A 24,131-nucleotide genomic window follows, 5' to 3' on the forward strand; every position below is an offset into this window, starting at 1 on the left:
CTCAGAGACTACCTTCATGAAAGAGGAATAGCCACCAGTCAAACAACTCCATATAATCCAGCAGGAAATGGCCAAGTTGAAAAGTTCAATGGAACATTGTGGAAAGCAATCTTGTTAGCTCTGAAGTCCAGGTCACTAAAGGGAGAACAATGGGAAGTTGTACTCAATGATGCATTGCACTCCATAAGATCTCTTTTGTGCACTTCGACTAACAGTACACCACATGAAAGGTTTTTCATTCATCCTCGGCGATCCCTCAATGGCACCTCACTACCAGCTTGGCTCATGAAACCAGGACCGATATTCTTAAAAAGATATGTTCGACCATCAAAATTTGATCCTTTAGTTGAGGAAGTCGAGCTGTTGGATGCTAATCCTCATTATGCCTTGGTTAAACACAATGATGGAAGAAAGTCAACTGTATCCCTCAAGCACCTATCTCCAAGGGGGGATGTAAGTCTACTAGAAAACCAAGGCCTTCCAACGCTAAAAGATAATCCTCAACTGGTGACAGATGAATCACAACCACATGTCATTCCAGAGCCGAACATCAATCCAGAACCAAATGTGAACCCAGAACAGAATGTCACTCCATTTGATATTCAAGACCATGATGATTATCCAAATGATGATAATCAACCAAACTTCATTCCTGAACAAGACTCTGAAGAAAACCAACCTATAGAAAGGCCGAAAAGATCAAGAAAACCACCAAGTTACCTCGCTGATTACATTGTTTAAATTTTGAGGGGGAGAATGTTATGAATTCCTGTCTCTAGTAATCAGCTGAAGTATTTATTTACTTGTTTGTATTAGAGATTTGTTTACCTTTCCAGCTATGTAAGAATTTAAGTTTATTAAAGCCTTATTTTCTAAAAAGGTTCAGTTATTCACAACATGCAGTTTAGTTATTTTTTTTTTTAACACAATATTCTATCAATTAGGTATTAATCGACCATCTTCATAATGTTACAAACAAGTACTAAATAACGAAAAACATTAGCCAACACTGATGTGTGTGAATAATTAGACCTATAATGTTTTTGTCAAACAGTGTAGAGTTTTGTCGTCACTGATACGCAATCCTCGATTAATAGTGATATCACGGACGATTTCGGTAGAATTAACAGAAATGACAAAATCTAGATAAATTTTAACAGAATAGAAATCAGCTTGTTTTCAATGCAAAACAAAACAACAAACTAAACTTTATTTACATTTCAAACAATTCAACATATGACTATAAATTTAAATACCAAGACAAAACAGTCTTTTAGAAATAGGTAAATAAAACCAGAGTCCTTCAGCAAAGGTTAATTATAATTTAAATGGATATTGAAGTTTTAAAAACCAATAACCAGTTAGACATAACACGACAATTATCCCCCCCTAGAACCTTCAATATTGATTTGAAAAATCTTTAATCTAGACCGTTTTTACACTCGGTCTTATTCTTCTTTTTCTTCGGACTTGTGTATTTCTCTGTGAAAGTTTTTTTCCTTCTTCTCCCACTACCTTTCTCATTTCTCTCAGATTGGTTGATCTGTTGCCACGGCCGCCTTTAACTACAGGCCGCGGCCTAGTAGAATTGGCAACATCGCAAGTGGTGTTGTTCAGTGACAGACGTCCCATAAGATAACATGGCAGACAGGTGACATCAGCTCATTAATTCGCACTTTATTGATTTAATTTTTAATTTATGAACATAAATTTATTAAAATATTGAAAATAAAACATACAGAATTGAAAATTGAAACAATATGAATTAAAATCTATATCTGTACATTTTTAAGCGGAGTCAATATTATCATAGTCCAGTAATCAATCTTTCGTAAATACACAAATACCTTAGTTGCTTCCAAAAAAATCAGCTGTTACAACACCACTTGCGACGTTGCCAGTTCGAAGGCCGCGGCCTGGAGTTAAAGGCGGCCGTGTCTGTTGCACTATCTTCCAACTTCTCAGCTGTCTGAAAATGTCTTCCATTTCTTCAGCCTTCTCTTCATCTCTTACCTTTTGTTAGTTTTGGTCAGGAATCATCTTGTGCCTGATCTTCTCCTCATGTTCCTCCCCACTTTGCCTGTCCTTAACCTTCTTGAAGCAATTCCAGGACGCAGCATTGATTGCAGGAAGCAGTTCTTCGCACGTGGTGGTTGTCGATTCTCGGAAGTCTCCAACCGACGCGGGACCTCGTCCACATCACATGTCGTCTTCTCGGTAGCAGAAAACAAAAACAGAGAAAACAGTCTTTTAGAAATAAATAAAACTTGTCCTTCAGCAAAGGTTAATTATAATTTAAACGGATATTGAGGTTTTAAAAACCAATAACCAGTTAGGCATAACACGACAAGAGTTGGTTTTTAAGGCAGTAATTTATGTTTCATTTGTATTATATTGTTTTATTTTTCTTTTAGGCAATTATTTTTGTTCTTTTGTAAATATTGGCTTGTTCATAATCTATATATTAATTTGAAACTGTTTTTCTTTGTGACAGCTATTTTGAGAGAACGGCTGGGCGTAGAAACTCGGTAGAGGTGTCTAAAGAAAGGTCCTGGTCTGTAGATGAGCCATCAAAAGAGAAACATGGAGAATTCCCTCGGGGCTCTGCCCCAGTGGCCTTTAAATTCCCATCCCATGTTATTCTTATGGAGGAAAACGAGGTTTTTGTCACAGCTAATTTGAGAGAATGGCTGGGCGTAGAAATTTGGTAGGGGTGTCTAAAGAAAGGTTTTGGTCTGTAGGTGAGCCCTCAAAAGAGAAACGATGCAAATTTCCTTGGGGCTCCGCCCCAAAGGCCTTTAAAGTTCACTCTGCAATTTTGTTTACATTTTGACCATATGGATAATTTTACACTACTTTTAATGAACCAGCTGTTAATATTAAAATTGTATTCAAAGGTCTACTGAAACTGTCAAAATTAAATGTTTACATTATTATTTATGATTTTAAATGGATTCTCCACTGCATGGCAAGTTTTTTATAGTTTCAACAAAATGATGAATTTATGATACGTTTGAAATGTTTTGTTCAAAAATCTATGCTTTATTGCTCTTAGAAAATTTTAAATTATGAAATAAGTGTGACTTATCAATTTCAAAGTAACATATAACTATTCCTTATCGGGTTAGCTTATACATAGTGTAAGGTTGGCACTTGCCTTTTTTTCCTACATTCAATCACCATTTATTTTTAAATTCAAGAAAGAACACCTGAGATTCATTTATTGGTATAACAGTTTTTGATAATCGGGTTGAAAATTGTGTCATAGATGAGTACGTTGAGGATGAGAGCTGTGTTCAAGTTTTGGAATAGACTAACTACGGAGTCTATGGTTTTGGTAAAGTAGGTGAACTAATGTCAATTCAGGTATTAAAAAAAAAGTGTACACAGTTTTTACTTTGATGTACACATGTAGCTAGGTTGAACAACGCATCTAAACCTCACTACATACAAAACATTCGGAAACACAACAGTGCCATCACATCTCATCGCATTTGCATAGTTTGTTACCAATGCTGGACTAGGTTATGGATTTGGTTCCGCAAATGTTCAAGATTTGTGATAAAATTTCCTACAATTATGGTTCATTCCAATCCACGAAATACATGCACAGCTTCATGTGATCTATATGGCCAAGGCAAAACTACCCCATAAGTTAATGAATTATCAAGTTAGAACAGGATGATTAAATACATGGGTCGATGTGGCAGTAGAAGGATTTAAAATTGCTGAGATCGAAGTAAGAATGTTACTGCTTTCTGGAGAATCAGATATTTTTATCAAAAAAAAGATGAAGATTTACTTATAAATCCGGATACAATCTGAATGATTTTCCTAAAGCAGATGGAATTAGTGGTTAGTAATAAATATTCACTATTTCCGTAACATGATAGACTAATATTATGAACTCATTCTCCCATATAGGTAGTGAAAGTGGCTTTGGTATGAAACAAACTCATGAACAAACAATAAAAAGACTCCTAAAAAACCTTTTGGGCAACCTAAAGCTGATAAAAAGAAAGTTGGAAATATTGTGTAAAACGAATTCATCAATGACGTTTTTTAGGGAACACAATCGTCATACTTATTATTGCTTATCCTCCCTTCATATAACTAAGATTTTAATGACTTCACTCTATCCAACGCAGTTAGCTGAATTTGCATAAAACCTCAAGATTAACCGTCGATTTCGACGGGGTTCCACTAGTATTATTGAATCAAAATTATACTTACATCTGCCTTTTTTGGTTGTTAGCTTTTTTACCCAGTCTCATTTTTTGGGTTTTCTATGTTTTTGTTCTAAATTTGAGCACATATTCCTGGGGTATTTACAGTTGCTAATTGAGTGGAGTGAGCGAAGCTCTTTGAGACTGGACCTTATGCAAACTATGTAATCAATTAACTCATTAACGGCTGAACATATTGAATCCAAACTCACCAGGGGTATTTCGAGAAATATTTTTCGAAACAAACAAATTTCGATTTGATAATACCTGTACACTTTTTGTTTGACATAAAATTTGCAATGTTTAACATGAGTCTTATGGGTTGCCATGATGGTTACGAGATAACAACGTAGATGTAAACAAAGAATCGTAGCGTAGGTGACTCAACATTGTGTACCCATGGGCAGCACAATTTTTATTTCAGCTGCAGTTTTTTAATACGGACAAAATGAGAGTTTAAAAATTAGAAATAAAAAAATTTTAAATTAATTTTTTAATTATAAAATTAAAATGTTATAACCTAACCTAACTAACCAAACTTGCTGATAATGAAAAAACTGAATGAAGGTTTACCAATTGAAAAAATAGTTCTGTTCATAAAATAAAACTATAAATGCCTCAAATTCAATTTTATAAGGTTGTAATTATAAAATTAAACTGTCATAACCTAACAGAACTAACCAAACTTGCTGATAATGCAAAAATCTTAGACAAAAAGTTTATGCCATCGATGGGATTCGAACCTGGTATCATCAGATTCTCAGCCCGGCACGCTATCCACTAAACAACCGAGGCCGATGGCTCCAAGCCGTATCGTTGTGGTAATGGTGTTCCCTCAGCCAATAGAATGCTCTCATTTTGTCTGTATTAAAAAACTGTAGCTGAAATAAAAATTGTGCCCACGGCCATCTGGGCACCTCAGCTTGCACATGCACATATGGCCTATTTACAAAAGACAGTACAAAAGAAAAGGAGTCCGATGAATACCATTAAGCGTTGGTTAATATAACATTGAATCGCATAATTTCTGGCGGCCTTACTGAACTATTCCAAGCAGATTATTTCTTTTGATTGTTGTTATTGCTATTAGTTTTGTGGTAAATATTAGTTTATAAACAGAAAAAGAGAGTATTCATATTGAAAATTATAGAAACTGTATTTCTGAAGCAGGAATTCAGTATTTTCAAATATTTTTAACGGTGGCCTATCCTATAAATACAGTGATTTGCTAGGCTTGCACACTAAAGTCTAGTTGCGACTACAATAAATAAATTATTACCTATTTAGGCTTTTATAGAAGTCCACTTTAACTAAGGTGTGTAAATAGGCTAATTGGTTAGGCTTGTACAGTTACGATTACGATGCGTAGGCCTAATGCCTAGACTGCTAGGCCTATACAGAAGTTCAGTTAGAGCTATTTATTATAATTAAATATTTAACTAAACTTGTTTAAGAGTCCAATTTATAACTTATAAGTGTGGAAATAATTTTCTCTGTACAGAAATAAAGACACAGTTACAATTATACATGCCAATGTTGTAAATTGTTTATTTTTGGCCTAAAAACGAGTTTACTACAGTTACAACTGCCAAAAAAAATCTAATTACGTAGAAAAATGAAACTGAAAGTCACATTTTTTTAACATTAGTCTTATGGGTTGCTAAGTAACTATGTTTGGTTGAATTGAATAACAAGGAAAAATTAAACAAAAGACTTGTAAGTTGAAACATGTGTTCATAAAGGCATCTACCCACAGTATACTAGAAATTACAAAATGACCCAAGTAGCAAAAATCGTTGGCAAATCGTTGGCCCAACGTTTCTGTCGATCGTTGGCCAACGGTATGTTTTGGCACTCAGTCTTAAGGTTGGCCAACCAACCAATTTTTGCGGAAGGGCCAACCATCCCATTGGGCATAAACATAAAAAACACAAAATTATAAAGATTTTGTATGCAAAGCATAAATATGAGTTGAGTAAATTGATTAAATAGTTAATAAAAACTTATTTTGAAAATAAAACGAAATAAAATTTTTTGGCCGGGACGGGTCTCGAACCCACTCGACGTTCTGTACCCACGAGCACCTCAGCTTCCACATGCACAGGATAACAGCTATTTGTGTAATAGCTTCACTGTATATCTTTAAGGGTCCGCCCTACCTGCACGGCAAAATCGCATTACAGTTCGACCGACTGCCGCTTGGCGCGCTCCTCGGCCTGGCGCGTGAGGGGAAGCGACACCGCCTCCGTGGAGGGGATTAGTTAGTGGTTGGACTGGTTCGAGGCAGCCACGGTACACAACAACAAATGCTCGCTTATCGCTGCGCTCAACACTCTGCCACTGCAACCGCTGGCTACTCACACTGTCCACTGACTATTAATTGTGCTAACAGCACCTATGAAATCTCAAATATTATAGCTTAATATCTTCCATTTAAGTATTAAGCTTGCTGATTTTACCACAAATTTTATTTACCCTCCCTTGAAAGTTAATTGATAAATAAATGTCAATGTACAAGTAAGATTTAATATACAGGGTTAGTAAAAAGTGTGGAGACCCCCTGTTATTTTTTTAACGGCCCATACTAGAAATACCCCCCGCCGCAGCAAACCTGCAGACTAAGCGAATTTCCATTTGACTGATTGGATTTACACTGAAATGTCTACTTAAAAATATAACATTTATTCTCTATTTAAATAGAATTAGTTAAACTAGTACTTAGGTTTGCTGCATCAGGGAGGGTAAAACTGTTTTTTTTTTTCGTAAAACGTTAATAGTTAGTAAGAAATAAAAACATTTTCCAAATTTGATCAAAATATGTTCATAAACAAGCAAACTACAACAATTTACTTATTCTCCATAAGAATAACATGGGCATTTTAAATATACAATTTTTTGGAATTTTCTCCGTAACCATTAGGCGCATAATAACGCTTCAATATACTAAATTATTTGTTTTTTTGACTTGACTTACTTGACTTATTTCCTGTCACTCCTTGGCGGAGCATAGGGCCTCTACGAAACAGCGCCAACGGACACGATTAGCAGCCAATGCCTTAACTTCTCTCCAGCTCTTACCCGCCTCTCTGATTTCGGCTTCAATTGTTCTTCTCCATGTTTTTCTCGGTCTTCCTCTCCTCCTCTGTCCCTGGGGATTCCAGCTCAAGGCCTGTTTTTCTACGGCGTCTTGATCTTTGCGCAGAGTGTGTCCTATCCATTGCCATTTCCGTTTTTTAATTTGTATCTCTATGGGATCCTCTTTGGTGGCTGTCCACAAATCTTTATTAGAGATTACTTCTGGCCAATAGATTCTTAAGATTCTTCTTAAGCACCGGTTCACGAATACCTGTAGCTTGTTTGTGATTGCTAGAGAAACTTTCCACGTTTCACATCCATAAAGTAAAACTGACTTTACGTTGGTGTTAAATATTCTTAACTTTGTTCTGGTTGATACTTCCCTAGCTCTCCAAACTGGGTATAGTTGAACAAATGTAGCATTTGCCTTCTTGATTCGGGCCACTACATCATCATCTGCCCCTCCATTTTTTGTCAACACACTCCCTAAATATGTAAAAGAATCCACTTCCTCTATCTCTTCTCCAGCCATTTTAAACATATTGTTATTTACTGGATTGATCCTCATTGATTTTGTCTTTTGGACATTGACTTTCAACCCTGTAGCTTTCTCTTCTTTTTCAAGATCTGCAAGTTTTCCTTCCATATCTTTGAATTTGTGGGCTAAGAAACAGATGTCATCTGCAAATGCAAGTTCTTCAAGCTTCTGCTGTAGACCCCAGGAAATACCCTTTGCTTCTCTCCTACTTATGTTCCTCAACACCTGGTCCAACACAACCAGGAAGAGGGTTGGTGACAAGACACAACCTTGCCTCACCCCTAGCTTTACCTCTATCGGGTTGCTTAAATGTCCATTGTGTATAATTTTACAACTGTAGTTCTTGTACATTTCTTTGATTAGGTTAATTATTTTTCCAGGGATTCCTAATCTTGTCAATCCTCTCCAGATTTGGTCCCTTTTAATAGAGTCGAAGGCTTTCATAAAGTCTATAAAAACCAGATATATACCAACACTGTATTCATTCATTTGTTCGATTATTATTCTTATTGTGTTGATCTGGTCAATGCATGAGCGATTTCTTCTGAAGCCAGCCTGTTCTTTTTTTAATTTCCCATCTACTACATCCTTGATTCTATTCAATACTATTCTTGAAAACATTTTACCAACGATTGATAGCAAGGATATACCTCTCCAGTTCTCGCACCTTGTTAAGTCCCCTTTCTTAGGTAATTTACAAAGAAGTCCCACTTTCCAGTCTTGGGGGGCATAATCTCTTCAATCCAGATTCTTTCAAACAGTGGTTTTAAAACTTTTGCTGCTATATCTGGTGCTGCCTTTATAACCTCTGGAGCAATGTTGTCACATCCCGGAGCTTTCCAGTTTTTTGTTTCTTTTATCGCTTGTTTGATCTCATCTTCCGTTGGGGGATTTATATTTATGTTTTCTTCTTCTTCTCCTTCTATGTTTCCCACCAGGTCACCTTCAACATTTCCATCATCCTCCAATGTCTCAAATAGTCCACTGAAGAACTCATGCCATCTCTTCATCTGCTCATGATCACTTGTTAAAAGTTTACCTTCCTTATCCTTTACTGGTCTACCAACATTAATTTTTCTCTTGGACAACTTTTTTGTTATGTTATATAGTTCTTTCATATCTCCTTTCCTAGATGCCTCTTCAGCCTTCTCCGCCAGCTCGCTCATCCATTTCCGTTTGTCAGTCCTTGCACTTCTCTTCACTTTTACATCTGCTTCCTTATAGAGTATCTTCATATCCCTCTTTTGTCCTCTGGTCTTGCAAGAGTTTATCTTATTCTTAACTTCTCTTCTGTCTTCCACTTTTTTCCACGTGTCCTCAGACATCCAATCTTTCTTCCCTGCCTTCTTTAAGCCTAAAACATCATTTAAAGTATTCGTATACGTGTTTGTTATACCAAGCCAATGTTCTTCTATACTTGAGTCATCCATAGAGCCTAAAGCTTCAAATCTATTTTGCAGCTCGACCATGAAGTTTTCCTTGTGCTGTGTCCCTCTTAGCTTTAGGGTGTCAAATTTTCTTGATGTTCTTTCAGCTGCTTTGACTGAGGCAGCAATTTTTAGTCGGATATTCGCAATCATCAAATGATGGTCACTTCCTATGTCAGCTCCACGTTTGTTCCTGACATCAAGTAGAGATTTCCTCCACTTTCTTCCAATGGCAAAATGGTCGATTTGATTTTCTGTAATGTAATTAGGAGAAACCCATGATACCTTGTGACAGTTTTTATGGGGAAATATTGTGCCTCCAATAACTAAATCGTTCCTAGCACAGAGGTCTACGAGCCTTTCACCATTATCATTTCTCACTCCAATTCCATGTTTCCCCATAACCTGTTCCAATCCAACATTGTCACTTCCAGTTTTTGCATTCAAGTCCCCCATAACAATCAAAATATCTCTCTTGTTTACACCTCTTAAAACTTCTTGAAGTTCTGTATAGAATTGGTCTTTTTCGTTCTCTTCAGCTAGATCTGTTGGTGCATAACATTGTATAATGGATACATTTCTTTACTTTTGAACTAAACCTTGCCACTATTATTCTGTCAGAAATGGGTTTCCATTCCATTAGGCCCTTTTTTGCAGTGTTGCTCAACAGGAGTCCAACCCCATTTCTATGGTCATCCTCTTCGTTCGGTTTCCCCGAGTATAAGAAAGTTGTATTTAAATCAGCGTTTATTTCTCCAAACTGATTCCAACGTACCTCACTCATACCCATTATTTCTAGTCTGTACTTTTTCATCTCCGCTACAGCTTGTTTTAGTTTCCCAGTTTGATATAATGTCCTCACATTCCAAAATCCGATTCTCGTTATCCATTTCAGGCCAAAGGTCTTTACCAAATCTCCCGTCCGGCTGTTCCTTAAGGTTTCCGTAATAATTTTTTCTCGAGTGAACAGGTTATTGGCCTCTATCGCACCCATAGCTTGGTGGAGGGGCTGCCTCCTTGGCCTCCAAGCCTGCCTTGTGAGTTGCCTCAGCTGTCTGATGTCATGACTCAGCTTACTCCCTGGGACGTGCGTGTGCACCGGCCAGATTACAACTCAAAGGACTTCCCTTGATTGGGAAGCACCCTCCTCACTTGGTTCTGTAGGTGGACCAACACCCAGTGGCAGGGGTAGCTCTCCGTAGCTAACAAGTGAGAGTTGATGCCTGGTGTGGACCAGTCTGCCGAACCCACCCTGCATACAAGGTGTGGTCGGAACGGCGCAAAAGGTACTACCACTCCCAGAGCACCCATTACCCCCATTTGTTTTTTTTTTTTTTTAAGCTCTACAAAAAAAAATGGTTTGGAAAGAAATTGCTAAATTTTATGTTTTTTGGGTCAAAAATGGGAAAAACCTATTTTTACCCCATAAATCCCCCCGTAAACCCCCGTTCCCATGGTCCGATCATGCTGGATCGTGAACTCGTTTGAATAAACGTAGGTTTACACGTTTGTACCAAGTTTCATCAAAATCGGATCATTTTTGCTCGAGTTATCGTGCTAACGGACACATATATATATATATATATAAATATATAAATATATATATATATATGAATTTGAACGGATGGTGTTTTTGGCCTCTGGGGACCTCAAAATGAAAAAAAAAAATCGGTCCCGCGTCCAGGTCTTACCATGAGTACTACAGTAATAGCTTATTCCCTATATGGGAAATTCGCTAAAACTAAACTCGGCACACCTTTATGGCATGTTATGAAGTACTTTTTGGGCATAACCGCCACTTGGTGTACATCCCCAAAATGGGGGATTTTGTAGGAAGCTCAAAAATTTAAAATGGAATGACCCATCGAGTGACCCTTCATTGTGAAGGTCCTTGTAAAAGAAAACCAACAACGCAACTAGAGGTCTCTATCTCAATCCAGTAAAAAATGGCAGCCAATTTAAATTCTCAGTAGTAAAATTTAACTTACAACTTTCCAAGTCTGGAGACCCTCTGTAAATTAACGGCTCACACTAGGAAAACTTAACTCTACCCACCTTTATGGCATGTTATGAAGTACTTTTTAAGCCTAATAGCCACTTGGTTCTCAAACCCAAAATGGGGGATTTTGGGGGAAACTCAAAAGTTTTAAATGATAATCCCCATCGAGTGACACCTCATTTTGAAGGTCCTGGTAAAAAAAACTAACAACGCAACCTAGAGGTTTCCATCTCAATCCAGTAAACAATGGAAGCTGATTGATATCTTTAGAAATCAGAAATAACTTGCAATTTTATATTAAATTGGCTGCCATATTTTACTGTGTTAAGATAGAGACCTCTAATTTGCGTTGATAGTTTTCTTTTACCAGGACCTTCAATCGATGGGGCTTAACATTTAAAATGTTTGAGTTTCCCCCGAAATACCCCATTTTGGGTTTGGGAACCAAGTGGCTTTTAGGCTTAAAAAGTACTTCATAACATTCATAAAAGGTGTGTAGAGTTTAGTATTCCTAGTGTGAGCCGTTACAAAATTTACAGAGGGTCTCCAGACTTGGAAAGTTGTAAGTTAAATTTAACTACTGAGAATTTAAATTGGCTGCCATTTTTTACTGGATTGAGATAGTTGCGTTGTTGGTTTTCATTTACAAGGACCTTCAAAATGAAGGGTCACTCGATGGGTCTTTGCATTTGAAATCTTTGAGTTTCCCTCAAAATCCCCCATTTTGGGGATGTACACTAAATGGCGGTTATGCCCAAAAAGTACTTTATATCATGCCATAAAGGTGAGCCGAGTTTAGTTTTTCTAGTATGGACCGTTAAAAAAATAACAGGGGGTCTCCACACTTTTTACTAACCCTGTATATGTATAACTACGGTATCTATTGATTTATTATACAGTGTGTAAATTAAGTATTGAAACAAATCTGTATTTTTAAAACCGAAATAGATAGAAATATTTTGTTTGTGGTAATAATTGTTAACAAAGGTTTCGCAATTTTTTACATCAAAAATATTTTGTAATTAGGGGTAACATGGTAGGGGGTAGGGGGTGACTCATTTTTTTCTAATAGCAACCCCTATTGAGTGAAACCCCTATTTGTCAAAAGAAACACAATGAAGCAAACCCGAGGTGGATATCTCACCCCTAGCCAAAATGGCAGGCATTACAAAATTTTAGGGAAGGTATTGAGGTGTGTTTTTATTTAAAATGTTGATAGCTTAGTATGAAATAAACAAAATTGCCAAATTTGATGAAAATATATCCATAAACAAGCAAACTACAACAGTATATTTATTCTCCATAAGAATAACATGGGAATTTTAAATTTAAAGTTTTTAAATTATCTCCGTAACCGTTAGGCATACAACAATGCTTCAATATACAAAATTATTAATTTTTTAAGTTCTACAAATTAGTCTGGAAAGAAATTGAAAATGTTGTGTTTTTAGGGTCAACAATTTTATTTTATAAAAGCTTGGAGCGCTGCACAGCGGAGGGGAGTGGGAGAGGGGTCAAGTGAGTGGGAAAGGGGATGAGAGAGAGAGAGAGAAGCGGCGAAGCGGCGCCCAGCGAACAGCTTATTACTCACGCACACTGGCATACTCGCCGTTTCATTGCCATAAAATACACATTATTGCACTTACAACCCTGCCAAAAACTGACGAAACGTGCAAGTGTCACCGTGCAAGCACGGCGTGCATTGGCACTGCACGGTGGAAATCAAAACGTATGAGATGCGTATAAACATCAATCTAGGATATTATAACAGAATGAGACTGAAACTGAGCACGACAGCACGTGTGCCGGTGATGGATGTTAGTATAGCAGAAAGCCCTATCGTGCGTGCGGCCTTCGCGGGCGCGTCCAATGAATGGTACGAGGGGTGTTCCACACCAGTCTCGCAACAGCTGATCATTCAGCTCCACCGCTCCATAGTGGACATTTTTGGAAAGCTCATAAAATAGGTAAAACGTTTAACGTTTTGTTACATTGACGTACTACCTACTGCAAAACCGACGTTTGACCTAATCTACAACTTCACGTTTTCAATAAAATAATATTTATTTGATATCACATATAAAACCCCACCAAATAGAGATAATGCTACAAGTAAGGTTATTTTATTAAAGTAAATTTAACGGGGAGTTCAAAGAAAATAACAATTATGCTCATAGCTCTTTTACATCAAAAGTTATAGGTGATTTAGTAAAACACTACACTTTCAACCTGGTGTTTTGGGGGAGGGAGGGTTCAAGGGGGAGGGGGGGGGGTTCAAGGGGAAGCAAGGGGTGGGGGAAATTCAGGGAACTTTCAGAAAACACCCTTCCTATCATACACTACCATCATGCAAAAAATCAGCTGTACATTTTTCATGTCTTTGTTGGCCTTGATTTTTAACTTAAGTTACTAGGCTATTTTAAGTGTGGAATCATTTTGAAATATTTTGAAGAATAATTTTACTATAATTTTATTGAATGTATTCAACTGAATGCTTTGTTGCAGGAAGGTGAACCGTGGGATGTCCAATGGCGGTCTCGCAGACGTGCCATGTCATGTTCGTTCTCACGTAGACCGAGCATGTCTGTCATCAGCCTGCTGTCAACCGTGCGCCCCGCCAGTGTTATAGAGACTTCAGCCCCATCCGCCCCCGCTCCCCTTCGCTCCACTATAGCATACAATGATGCCCCTTCTACAAGTGTCTTCAATGTCAATTACTCCAATACTTCAACTACATCTTCTCTGGATTATTTATCTTCACCGCTCTGTGCTCCGGACGAGTCGCGCAACGACTGTACGGAGAACGACAATTGTGTCTCGGCTTGCGGCCTGTACAACGAGATCCTGACCGCCCTGGAGAGCAATAATGAAACACTCCATTCATTCAGCAATGAGCGCAAAACCCCACCTCTGACAAATAATATAAGTAACGGTAGAGGTATAGTAGTAAGTGAAGTAGCAGTTAGAGAGCACAATAGTAAATTACAAGTGCCAGTCACTGAAATCAATTACAAATATAAATCCAACCTAAGAAAATACAAGAGTAGAACTATGACTTCGATTTACGAAAAATCCTGGAGTCACAGATATAAAAGGCAGGACGCGGAAGGAAGAAGAATGTCTCGATCCTGCAACCTTTTAAACAGTCATCATACTCAAAATTATGATTACGAAGCTGCAATAGAATCGCTCTCAGAATTTGCTACAAAAATACGCAGGTTGAGTCTAGAGAATGCGTCGGCTGATAAAACAGTTAAAAATGTTGGCTATAATTCCGAAATGAGTAACTTCTTCTATCGCCAGAAGAGAATTATTGATAAGTCTAGAAGGCATTCTATGATACCAGAACGTAGAAAGTCAGCAGCCTGTCAGTCTCAACAACATAGGGAGGAAGAGCTCCCCTCCTCCGCTCTAACTGTACAGCCATGCATCTACGAGTTTGTGTGATAATGGGAACAAAGAATATAGATAAGACGTAGCAATAAGCTTCATAATCTATATTAGAATTAGCAATAATATTTTAAATACCTATTTTACAAATAAACTATTTTAGATGATTTTAAACGATTTAATATAAAACCAATTTTGTAAATAGATTAAATGCAGGAAACTGTTTTTAATATTTTTCTGTGCTGTAAATACTTTATATTTCAATCAAAACAAACGATTTTAAATGCCTTAGATACATCTAAAATAATATTTAGATTTAGTACTTTAATAAAGACACAAACTGTGCATTTACTTGCTGAACAATCAGATGTTAAGGTTTAAGATGTAATTGATTCAGGACCATTCAACATAATAGACGTTGTAAGATAGAAAACACTATAGGTACAATGACTATGTCCTAGAAAGTACATAGTTACCTCAAGCTCTGGCCAAACTAAAGAAATCGAGATATGATATCTTTATAAATTTACAGTACAACATATTGTAATTGGTGGTATGAATGTAGTCATTGTACATGAAACATGAGGTCAGTAATTTTATTATGAAAAAACTGGCATAGTCATAATGAGGAACTTAGTTTAATACTTTTTGCTAGTTTGGTCAATAGAAGGACAGGTACTTCTGGCTGCTATTTGTTGCGGGTTTATGTCAGTATTAACTTGAAAATGTCAGTAACTAAATGTCTTAAACAGTAGGGTACTTAATAAATTGTTTGTGTTATGAACTCTATGCGATGACTCTACTAAAAATTGAGGATTATTATGTTTCTAGGGTAAACCAATTTTGGACAATTAATCCCCCCATAAAACTCTATAGTCTATTCTATGGCCTAATCTTGCTTCTTCTTAAAAAAAGCTAAACCAACCCTACATTTGAATGCCCAATTTCTTCAAAATAGGCCACTTTTGCTAAAATTATCGGGGTAGTGGAATTTACTTCCCCTGGAATTTCACCCCCTGAGCAAAACTGATGTCACAGCCTAGTACAGATCAGGAATATTAAGAATAATTATTAATATTTAGAGTAAAGAGTACCCATACAGTGATATTCTTTGTGCTCCAAGCATCAGATGTTTTATTTTTACAATATTTGTCAGGTTTGTCTTGCTTTAGTGTATATGTTTCATGATAAAATTTAAGGAACAAAAAGTTCATATATGGATGGCTCCTGAATTAAAAACGATATTAATGTATCCCATGTATGTATTAACTTGTAAATACCAGTAGGTTTATTCTTAGATAAAGTATTATATACAGAGAGAGCAAATAGATACTTTAGATGCTATAATATTATGAAACATTGTTGAATAGTCAACTTTGAAGTCTTTCATAGAATGCTTTAAAAGCATGCTAAATTAGAATAATTGTATAGGAAAAACCATTGTTGAAGTTTTATTATTGATCATATCGTTTTGGTGGTTATTTATTTCAACGTTAAATTTGAGTTCTTGGAAATCTACTGCTTCAAAAAAGCAATTAATTGATTTTAGTACATTTCCAACACTTTCCTATATATATTTATTTTGGAAATATTAAAGGTGGTAGCTACTGAGAATTGTAATTTTGAATAAAAAATTTTATTTTTTATTTGGCTGTGATAATGGTTGAAATAGAATATTTATAAGATTAATATGTATCTTACAAAGTAAATAAAATCCTACATTAAATACTCGTGCCACAGTCAATCTGCAAACTAAACGAGTTTTTCTTCACTAATTGGATTGTCACTCAAATACATCCATACATTCTGATTTTTTTCCTGTTTATTTTACTTTAGCTAATTTCCCATAAAGGGAATAAGCTATTACCGTAGTAGGTGAGGCCTGGACCTGGGACCGATTTACTTTTTTGTTTTGAGGTCCCTAGAGGCCAAAAACACCATCCGTTCAAATTCATTTAGGCCTATGTGTGTGTGTGTGTGTGTGTATCCATAACTCAAGAAAAATTATCCGATTTTGAATTTTGATAAAATTTGGTACAAACGTGTAAACCTTCATTTATTCGAATGAGTTCGCATACCAGCATGATCGGACCTATGGGAATGGGGGTTTATGGGGTAAAAATAGGTTTTCCCATTTTTGACCATGAAAACACAAAATTTTACAATTTCTTTCCAAACCATTTTGTAGAGCTTAAAAAAAAAATTAAGTATATTGAAGCTTTATTATGTGCCTAATGGTTATACAGAGAAAATTCCAAAGAATTGTAAATTTAAAATTCCCATGTTATTCTATTGGAGAATAAGTGTTGTAGTTTGCTTGTTTATGAACATATTTTGATCAAATTTGGAAAATACATTCATCTCTTACTAAACTACAGTATTCCTATAGTTTACAACAGTGGTACTGGTATTACACAATTTTACAACAAAAAATACTTTTTTATCCTCCTTGTTGCAGTATACCTAAGTACTTGTTAAACTAATGCTATAGGGAATAAAAATGTGATATTTTTAAGGAGACATTTTAGTGTAAATGCAATCAGGCAAATGGAAATTTGCTAAGTCTACAGGTTTGCTGCGTCAGGGGTATTTTTTTGTAACTGCAACAAGAAAGATTATAACTAGTGAAATGTTAGCGGATTATAATTATATTTATTTATTTATATTTATAAGTATATCAAGGCCCCACTATAAAAACAGGCCATGCTGCAGGATCCATGACAACACACTTAGTGGTTAGATTTGTTATTGTTGATAGAGGCACTGCAATATCCCATATGTTTTAGGTAAATAAGCTGGCTGTTTGTCAGATTTTAATGGTAAGATTTTAGTACAACTATCCACCACTGTGATGTAGTGTTGCGCTGCCCGCGCTGCAGCATGGCCTGTCATTCTAGGTACAGTATAACATAACGGCAAGACCTAGGCCTGGGACTGATTTACTTTTTCATTTTTTTGATGTTCTCACGAGTGCACAAGAACGCTTCAGTGCACTAAATTATTTTTTTAGGTCCCACAAAATGGTTTATACATAAATTGCAAAAATCTTTATATTTAATAGGCTAACATGAATTTTGTGATAATTGTTTTGAAGCTGTCACGCACGCATTCGATGACCATGTTTAAGGTATTTATTTCAACGTGAAATTTGAGTTATCGAAATCTACTGCTTAAAAAAAAGCAATTAATTGATTTTAGTACATTTCCTGGATAGGTCGTGGCCTGTAGATTTGCCATGAAAAAAAACTTTGAAATTTCATCAGGAAGGCTCTGCTCCAGGGGCCTTCAAAGTCCCCACGTTATTCTTATGGAGAAAATGTTTGTTTACATTTGAACAGATGAATATCTTGAAACTTAGGTTAGGCTAAAGCCTTGTTTACACGATGCCAGTAGAGCAGGCAGGTTGCGGGGAGGTTACTCTAGTTTATTTCCAAGTTACCTGCTGCCCTTTAACTGGCTTCGTGTAAACACGGCTTACGGGATCCATGTTAGCTGTATCATCCTTGATGGGTATCACAACATACCTATTTCCTATTTGTGTTACCTATATTGACTCTAGGAGTGGCCAAAGTTTTCATATTTTGAGTTTTGCAAAATTGGTTACTGGAGTTTTGTTAATATAGCCACATAGCTTTCTTTTCTTTTTTCTAATATTTTAAAATATTTATGAAAAAGTTAGTCATATTCTTTATCTTTAAAGAAAGTGTGTGTGTAAAGAAGGTGTGTGTTTTCTTTAAGTTGTTCAAATGTTATTCAAGCTACTAAGTTAAAGTTATGTACTGTTTACCATGGTAGTATTTGGAATAGATTATAGTTTAGTATTTTAAATCGTGGACATTAACTAGTAAATTAGAGTTTTGACTATTCAATAGTCAATGATTAGAGCCAATGAACAATTTAAGCGATGTAGTCTAAACAATAGCTGATCTTAGATTTAAGTTAGACCAGTAATATTTTGCTTTAACCAGCAAAATACAAGCTATAAGAAATGCACAATTTTGTTGTTATTAAAGATTTAAACTGTAAGCAAAAAGAGAATTTAAAATGTCTAACAAAATAGGGTTTGTGAATAACACAATACATACCTTATTTACTTTCATTATTTAAGTAGATTAAATTCAGAAGGTGCCAGTAGATGAATAACTGTGTACAATCAAAAACCATAGTGTTACCAAACTTGTTGAAAATTTTCAAATGGGTCATATCATTGACTATACACCTTTACAGAGAGTGGGTCCCCATGAAATGAGGGTCCCCATGAAATAATCATGAATGGAGCAAGATAAAGGTAAATAGTAAAATGCTTAGTCCAGGCAAAGAAAAAATGTTTTGGAGGAAAATTACTTTACTTTCATCAGACTATAAGGGAACGTGGCTAATGGGGGGCTTTATGGGGTAAAAATTGGGTTTTCTCATTTTTGACCATCAAAACTTCTAACTTTACAATTTCTCTCTTAACTATTTTGAAGAGCTTGCTGTGGCAGTAGTATATATTCTCACATCATTCAGATTTGATGAAACAATACTTAGGGAACACTTTTACTATCACAACTTATTTTACACAGACTAAAGCCAACCCACCTTGCATTGTCGATAGTCAAGTCAATAATTGCTTTAAACATTTTAGAAAATCTTGTTCACTCCTGTCAGTGTATCCATTGCCTTCATAGACCAAATACAATTTTTTTTAGTAGGAGATTAATTTTTAGAATCTTTATAAACCTTGCTAATATTACATTTTTTATTTATAAAATGTTTTTGTCAATAAATGAAGGGAGTATTTCATTTGGTCCAAAATCGTTTGGTCCAACAGTTGTAAAACAGTTTGTTTGGTCCAACACTTGTAAAACAGTTCATTTGGTCCAAAATCGTTTGGTCCAACACTTGTAAAACAGTTCATTTGGTCCAAAATCAATTTATCATCCAGTTGGAGAGTATTTCATTTGGTCCAAATCGTTTGGTCCACCAGTTGTAAAACAGTTTGTTTGGTCCAACACTCTAATATGAGTTCGTTTGGTCCAACAGTATGAACTATTGCGTCCCTTACATTGAAGGCGTTCAAATAACCGCCGTCACGTCGTCAACCAAACCGCCTGCCTTCCGAGGCCTATTTGTTATTTTGTGTTATGTTTCTAAATAATTGATATGTTTGCATTTATATACACGTACATATAAACATATATTTATTTATATATAACGTGCTTGTGTCCTGTTTACTTTTTATCCCCAGTCAATCTTAAAACAACGCGTTTTAATTCCCTAGATTTGTGGATAAACATTGACTTTGCTTTGAGTGACTTTGCTATAACAGTGTATTAATAGTGATTAATAAGTGAATAAATAAAACATAGAAAGTCGCCATGTTTAAAGCAAAAATTTTACAGTATTAATATTATTATTGTATACAACGGCGGATTTTTGAATGCCTTCAATGTGAGGGACGCAATAGTTTATACTTTTGGACCAAACAAACTCGTATTAAAGTGTTAAATAAAACGATTTTGGACCAAACGAACGAGTTTTTAACTGTTGGACCAAACGATTTTGGACCAAAGAAATTAGATAAAACGATTTTGTACCAAATGAACGAGTTTTTAACTGTTGGACCAAACGATTTTGGACCAAACGAATGGCAATATAAACGTTGGACCAAACGATTTTGGACCATTTGAAGATGATCCTAAATGAAGACTAGGTTTTAGAAATTACCTCAGTCCAACTATATTTGGTTTATTAAAAATACAGTTTGTAATCTCAACTTGATATATATGTTTATTAATTATGTTCCCTGCTAATTGACCCTCTCCTCTAGCCATTTATTGTACATTATAATTAAAAACTGTGTATAGATTATTTGCCAAACGGCTAATCAACAAGTGATAAATGTAGAGTATCATAACATTAAATACATACAATTTTATACAAATAAATGAATTTGTCTTCTGCCCTAATAGGAAAATCCCCCTATTCCCTGTTCATCAGTAGTAAGGTAATAAGCATTAAGGTAAGAAGTTTATTCCTTTATAGGTGTCTAGTTTGTAAATTACTAAGTGAAATTTTTATAATACAAGAGATAACCACTACAAACTCAAGACAACCTGTTGGAGTTTGAAACATGCCTCAGCAGAATCGGCACAACTTTCTTATCAGCTGATGTCTGTTTACAGTGAGAACTGACCTTTCACCTGCGTTTGAGTTATTCCCATAATATTCAAATAGCTTATCACATCTAGCTGTACTATTGAAAATTGTTAGTATTTAATACAGCTATCATTTTCTTAAAATCTATACTAATATATAAAAATGAGATGGTGTGTGTTTGTAAATAGATCCCACACTCCGAACACCCACCTGTTTTCCTCCCTTCCCATGGCATTTTAGTTATTTTTTATTTAGCAACTTAGTATCAGGTAAATGGAAACTTACTTAGACTGCAGGTTTGCTGTAATGGGGGTATTTTGCCTATTCCATAAAATGCAGACATGCCATGATAACCTATGATTGCAAGGAAAATGAGTGCGTTTCTGCAGATCTCTGGAGGGAGTTGAGAACACAAAACACTGAAACATTTTCATTATTTGAGTTATTAACTACCGCCATTTTGAAACAACTTGATCAAACTCGACCATTGTCAAGCTGGGCCGAGATGATGTATTGAAGCACTTGTATGCAAAATTGCATTAAAATCGGTTCAGGAATTTGGGTGTTGGTGTTATAACCAATTCATGGTGACCCAGCATCCTCTTACAGCCGCCATCTTGATGACGTTATCGCGGACGACCGAAATTCTTAAAAATTGGGGTCTGGGCGGTTTTACGTCCAGGAACTTGTATACCTTAACCACCTCAAGTTGCATGTTCCCCGCCAGAACTGAAATATTTGTCTGCTACCCTTCCCTACTATATTGTCTTTGATAGCTACGGAAAGCTTTTACCTTTATGTTTTAATATACCCATTTTACCCCTTGAAAGTCGTAATACAGGGTGTTTTTAAAAGAATGCCGGGATTTTAAATGGTAATTGCTTGCATACCATTCAAGGTAACTAAACGTTTTATATGTCAAATTGAAGCTAAAGTTTTGTTTGCCGTGTAGCAAGGGAGGAAACTTTGACCTTGGTATGCGTAAAACAGGTGCGGGGTGATAGGCCGCTATTGTGACTCATATGCTTGACGCCAATCGCCAGTACGACGTTTACGGCGCAACAGAAGGCACAAAATGTAATCTGTAGCTCGCAGAGTTTGTATCTGTCGCTAAATTAAACTCAATTTAAATCTATTTGATGATAAAGCAACTTGAAGCTGGTTTAATGAGTTACGTGGCACCGAAGTGTTTTGAAAAGACATTCACCTGGCCAGCTAAAAACAAGCCTCCAGTCAAGACATAGTCAAAGAAATCCGACAATTCTGCATCAGAAGCCCGAAAGAATCGATTTCCCGACGAAGTCTTCAGTTTAACAAACCTAAATTGGTCACTTTATGATGTTATCTATAAAAGATAGAGTTTTTGTGCTGAAAAAGATTCAGTTAAGACATCAGATCGCCCTAAGCGTAAGGACTTTGTCAGTTTTACGCTCAAATAAGATTTATGAAAATCTTAATTTTATTAAATCAATCTGAATTGTAGGGGTAGCGGATTTCTACCCCCGGATATTTACCCCCATGAAAAAAAGGCCTACGTCATTTTGACGTCACGAGGGGCGGGGCCTATACACGATCGAGAAACAGCCCGCGACTGGAAATCTACCCCCGGACATCTACCCCCGGAAATCTACCCCCGTGGTCAGCTACGCTACGTATCGGCCAAGATGCATTGTTGTAATTGATTTCATTAATTGGTTTATGTAAATTAACGGCTCTTCGGTTATTCATTAGCTTATTATGCGAAAAACAATTTTTTTTGTAAAACGAAAACTCAAAAAATACTTTACTCTTCTTGGGCAATAATATACCCCAAGTCGTTGCCAACACAACAAACAACACAACAGGTGTGTCACCAAAACGATGATATCATCAAAAATATTTAAAAGTAAATAATAATAAGAAAGCATATTCATAATAGCATATTTATTTAGAAAAAATATAGTGATTTCAGAATACCTAGTTTTTTAAAACTGCAGAATCTTGTAGTTGTTTTATTCCCAATAACATAAGATAAATGTTATTTGTTATAACCTTATTTAGCTACGTAAATCAAATATGTAAAATACTGTACCTATTCGATCAGTGGTCGTTTCCAAATTGCGACTTAAATGTTAACTAGTGACATCGATCTCTGTAGTAATAGAGATCGATGACTAGTAGTCATCATTCGAATTTTTTTCTCTTTGTACTGTGTTTAGGTCGTGGCTTGATTTTAACATGTGCTTTGATTCTCTGTTTTGTTTACATTTACGTCGTTATTATGTAAGCACCAGGGCAACCCATAAGTACAATGTTAAAATAAAAAAAAAACTTAGGGTTACTTTTAATTATACAGGGTGAATTTTAAATGAGTTCCCCCCCTACTTTTTTCTACATTTCTAAAGATATCATCTCCGGACCACGTCAGATCATTGTTGAGTAGTAAGAACTTCATTTTGACTGGGTATACATTTTTGGCCGCCATCTTGGATCCGCCATATTGGATACAAAAATTTTTTTTCAAATGTAAAGGTAGGGTTGAGACCCTTTATTTCAAACTAGAATTTTACGCTAATTACAATGCCGCAATTAGATTTTAAAAATCTTGATCCGTTCTAAAGTTATGAGGACTTTTTATAACTTTATTTTTAGCGCATTTTAACATTGTGCATTTACAAACTAAGACCATAATCTCAAAATAGTGCTAGATAAAGATAAGGATACACCACCATTCATCGTCGACATAATTTCACTTGGTTATGACGGATGTAGTTTTTTCAGCCGCCATCTTGGATCCGCCATTTTGAAATGAGATCAATTAATTTAAATATGAAGGTGGTGTTGCGACCTATCATTTTGAACTACTTTTTTATACTGGACTCAATGCCGCAATCCGTTTTTTGTTATCAAGCTGTCTTGATGAAATATTAAAATACTCTTATTTAAAATTTCAATATTTCAAAAACCAAAGATGCAAATGAAAAACGGATTGCGGCATTGAGTTCAGCATAAAAAAGTAGCTCAAAATGATGGGTCACAACACCACCTTCATATTTAAATTAATTGATCTCATTTCAAAATGGCGGATCCAAGATGGCGGCTGAAAAAACTACATCCGTCATAACCAAGTGAAATTATGTCGACAATGAATGGTGGTGTATACTTATCTTTATCTAGCACTATTTTGAGATTATGGTCTTAGTTTGTAAATGCACAATGTTAAAATGCGCTAAAAATAAAGTTATAAAAAGTCCTCATAACTTTAGAACGGATCAAGATTTTTAAAATCTAATTGCGGCATTGTAATCAGCGTAAAATTCTAGTTTGAAATAAAGGGTCACAACCCTACCTTTACA

At 35.8% G+C, this 24,131-nt stretch overlaps 1 protein-coding gene across 2 annotated transcripts in view; it reads left to right on the forward strand.

Moving 5' to 3' along the window:
* Positions 1 to 20,556, forward strand: part of LOC128985387 (uncharacterized) — a 61,513-nt gene extending 40,957 nt beyond the window's left edge. For both annotated transcript variants that reach the window (XM_054404836.1, XM_054404837.1), the window contains exon 8: positions 13,771 to 20,556. In XM_054404836.1, coding sequence (XP_054260811.1) covers positions 13,771 to 14,712 — 942 coding nt within the window. In that variant the 3' untranslated portion in view covers positions 14,713 to 20,556. The remainder of the gene's footprint in view (positions 1 to 13,770) is intronic.
* Positions 20,557 to 24,131: the final 3,575 nt, after the last annotated feature.

This window comes from Macrosteles quadrilineatus, unplaced genomic scaffold (assembly GCF_028750875.1).
Source record: "Macrosteles quadrilineatus isolate MER2022 unplaced genomic scaffold, UCM_ALF_1.0 Scaffold_2__2_contigs__length_208266976, whole genome shotgun sequence".
NCBI classification, from domain to species: Eukaryota; Metazoa; Arthropoda; class Insecta; order Hemiptera; family Cicadellidae; genus Macrosteles; species Macrosteles quadrilineatus.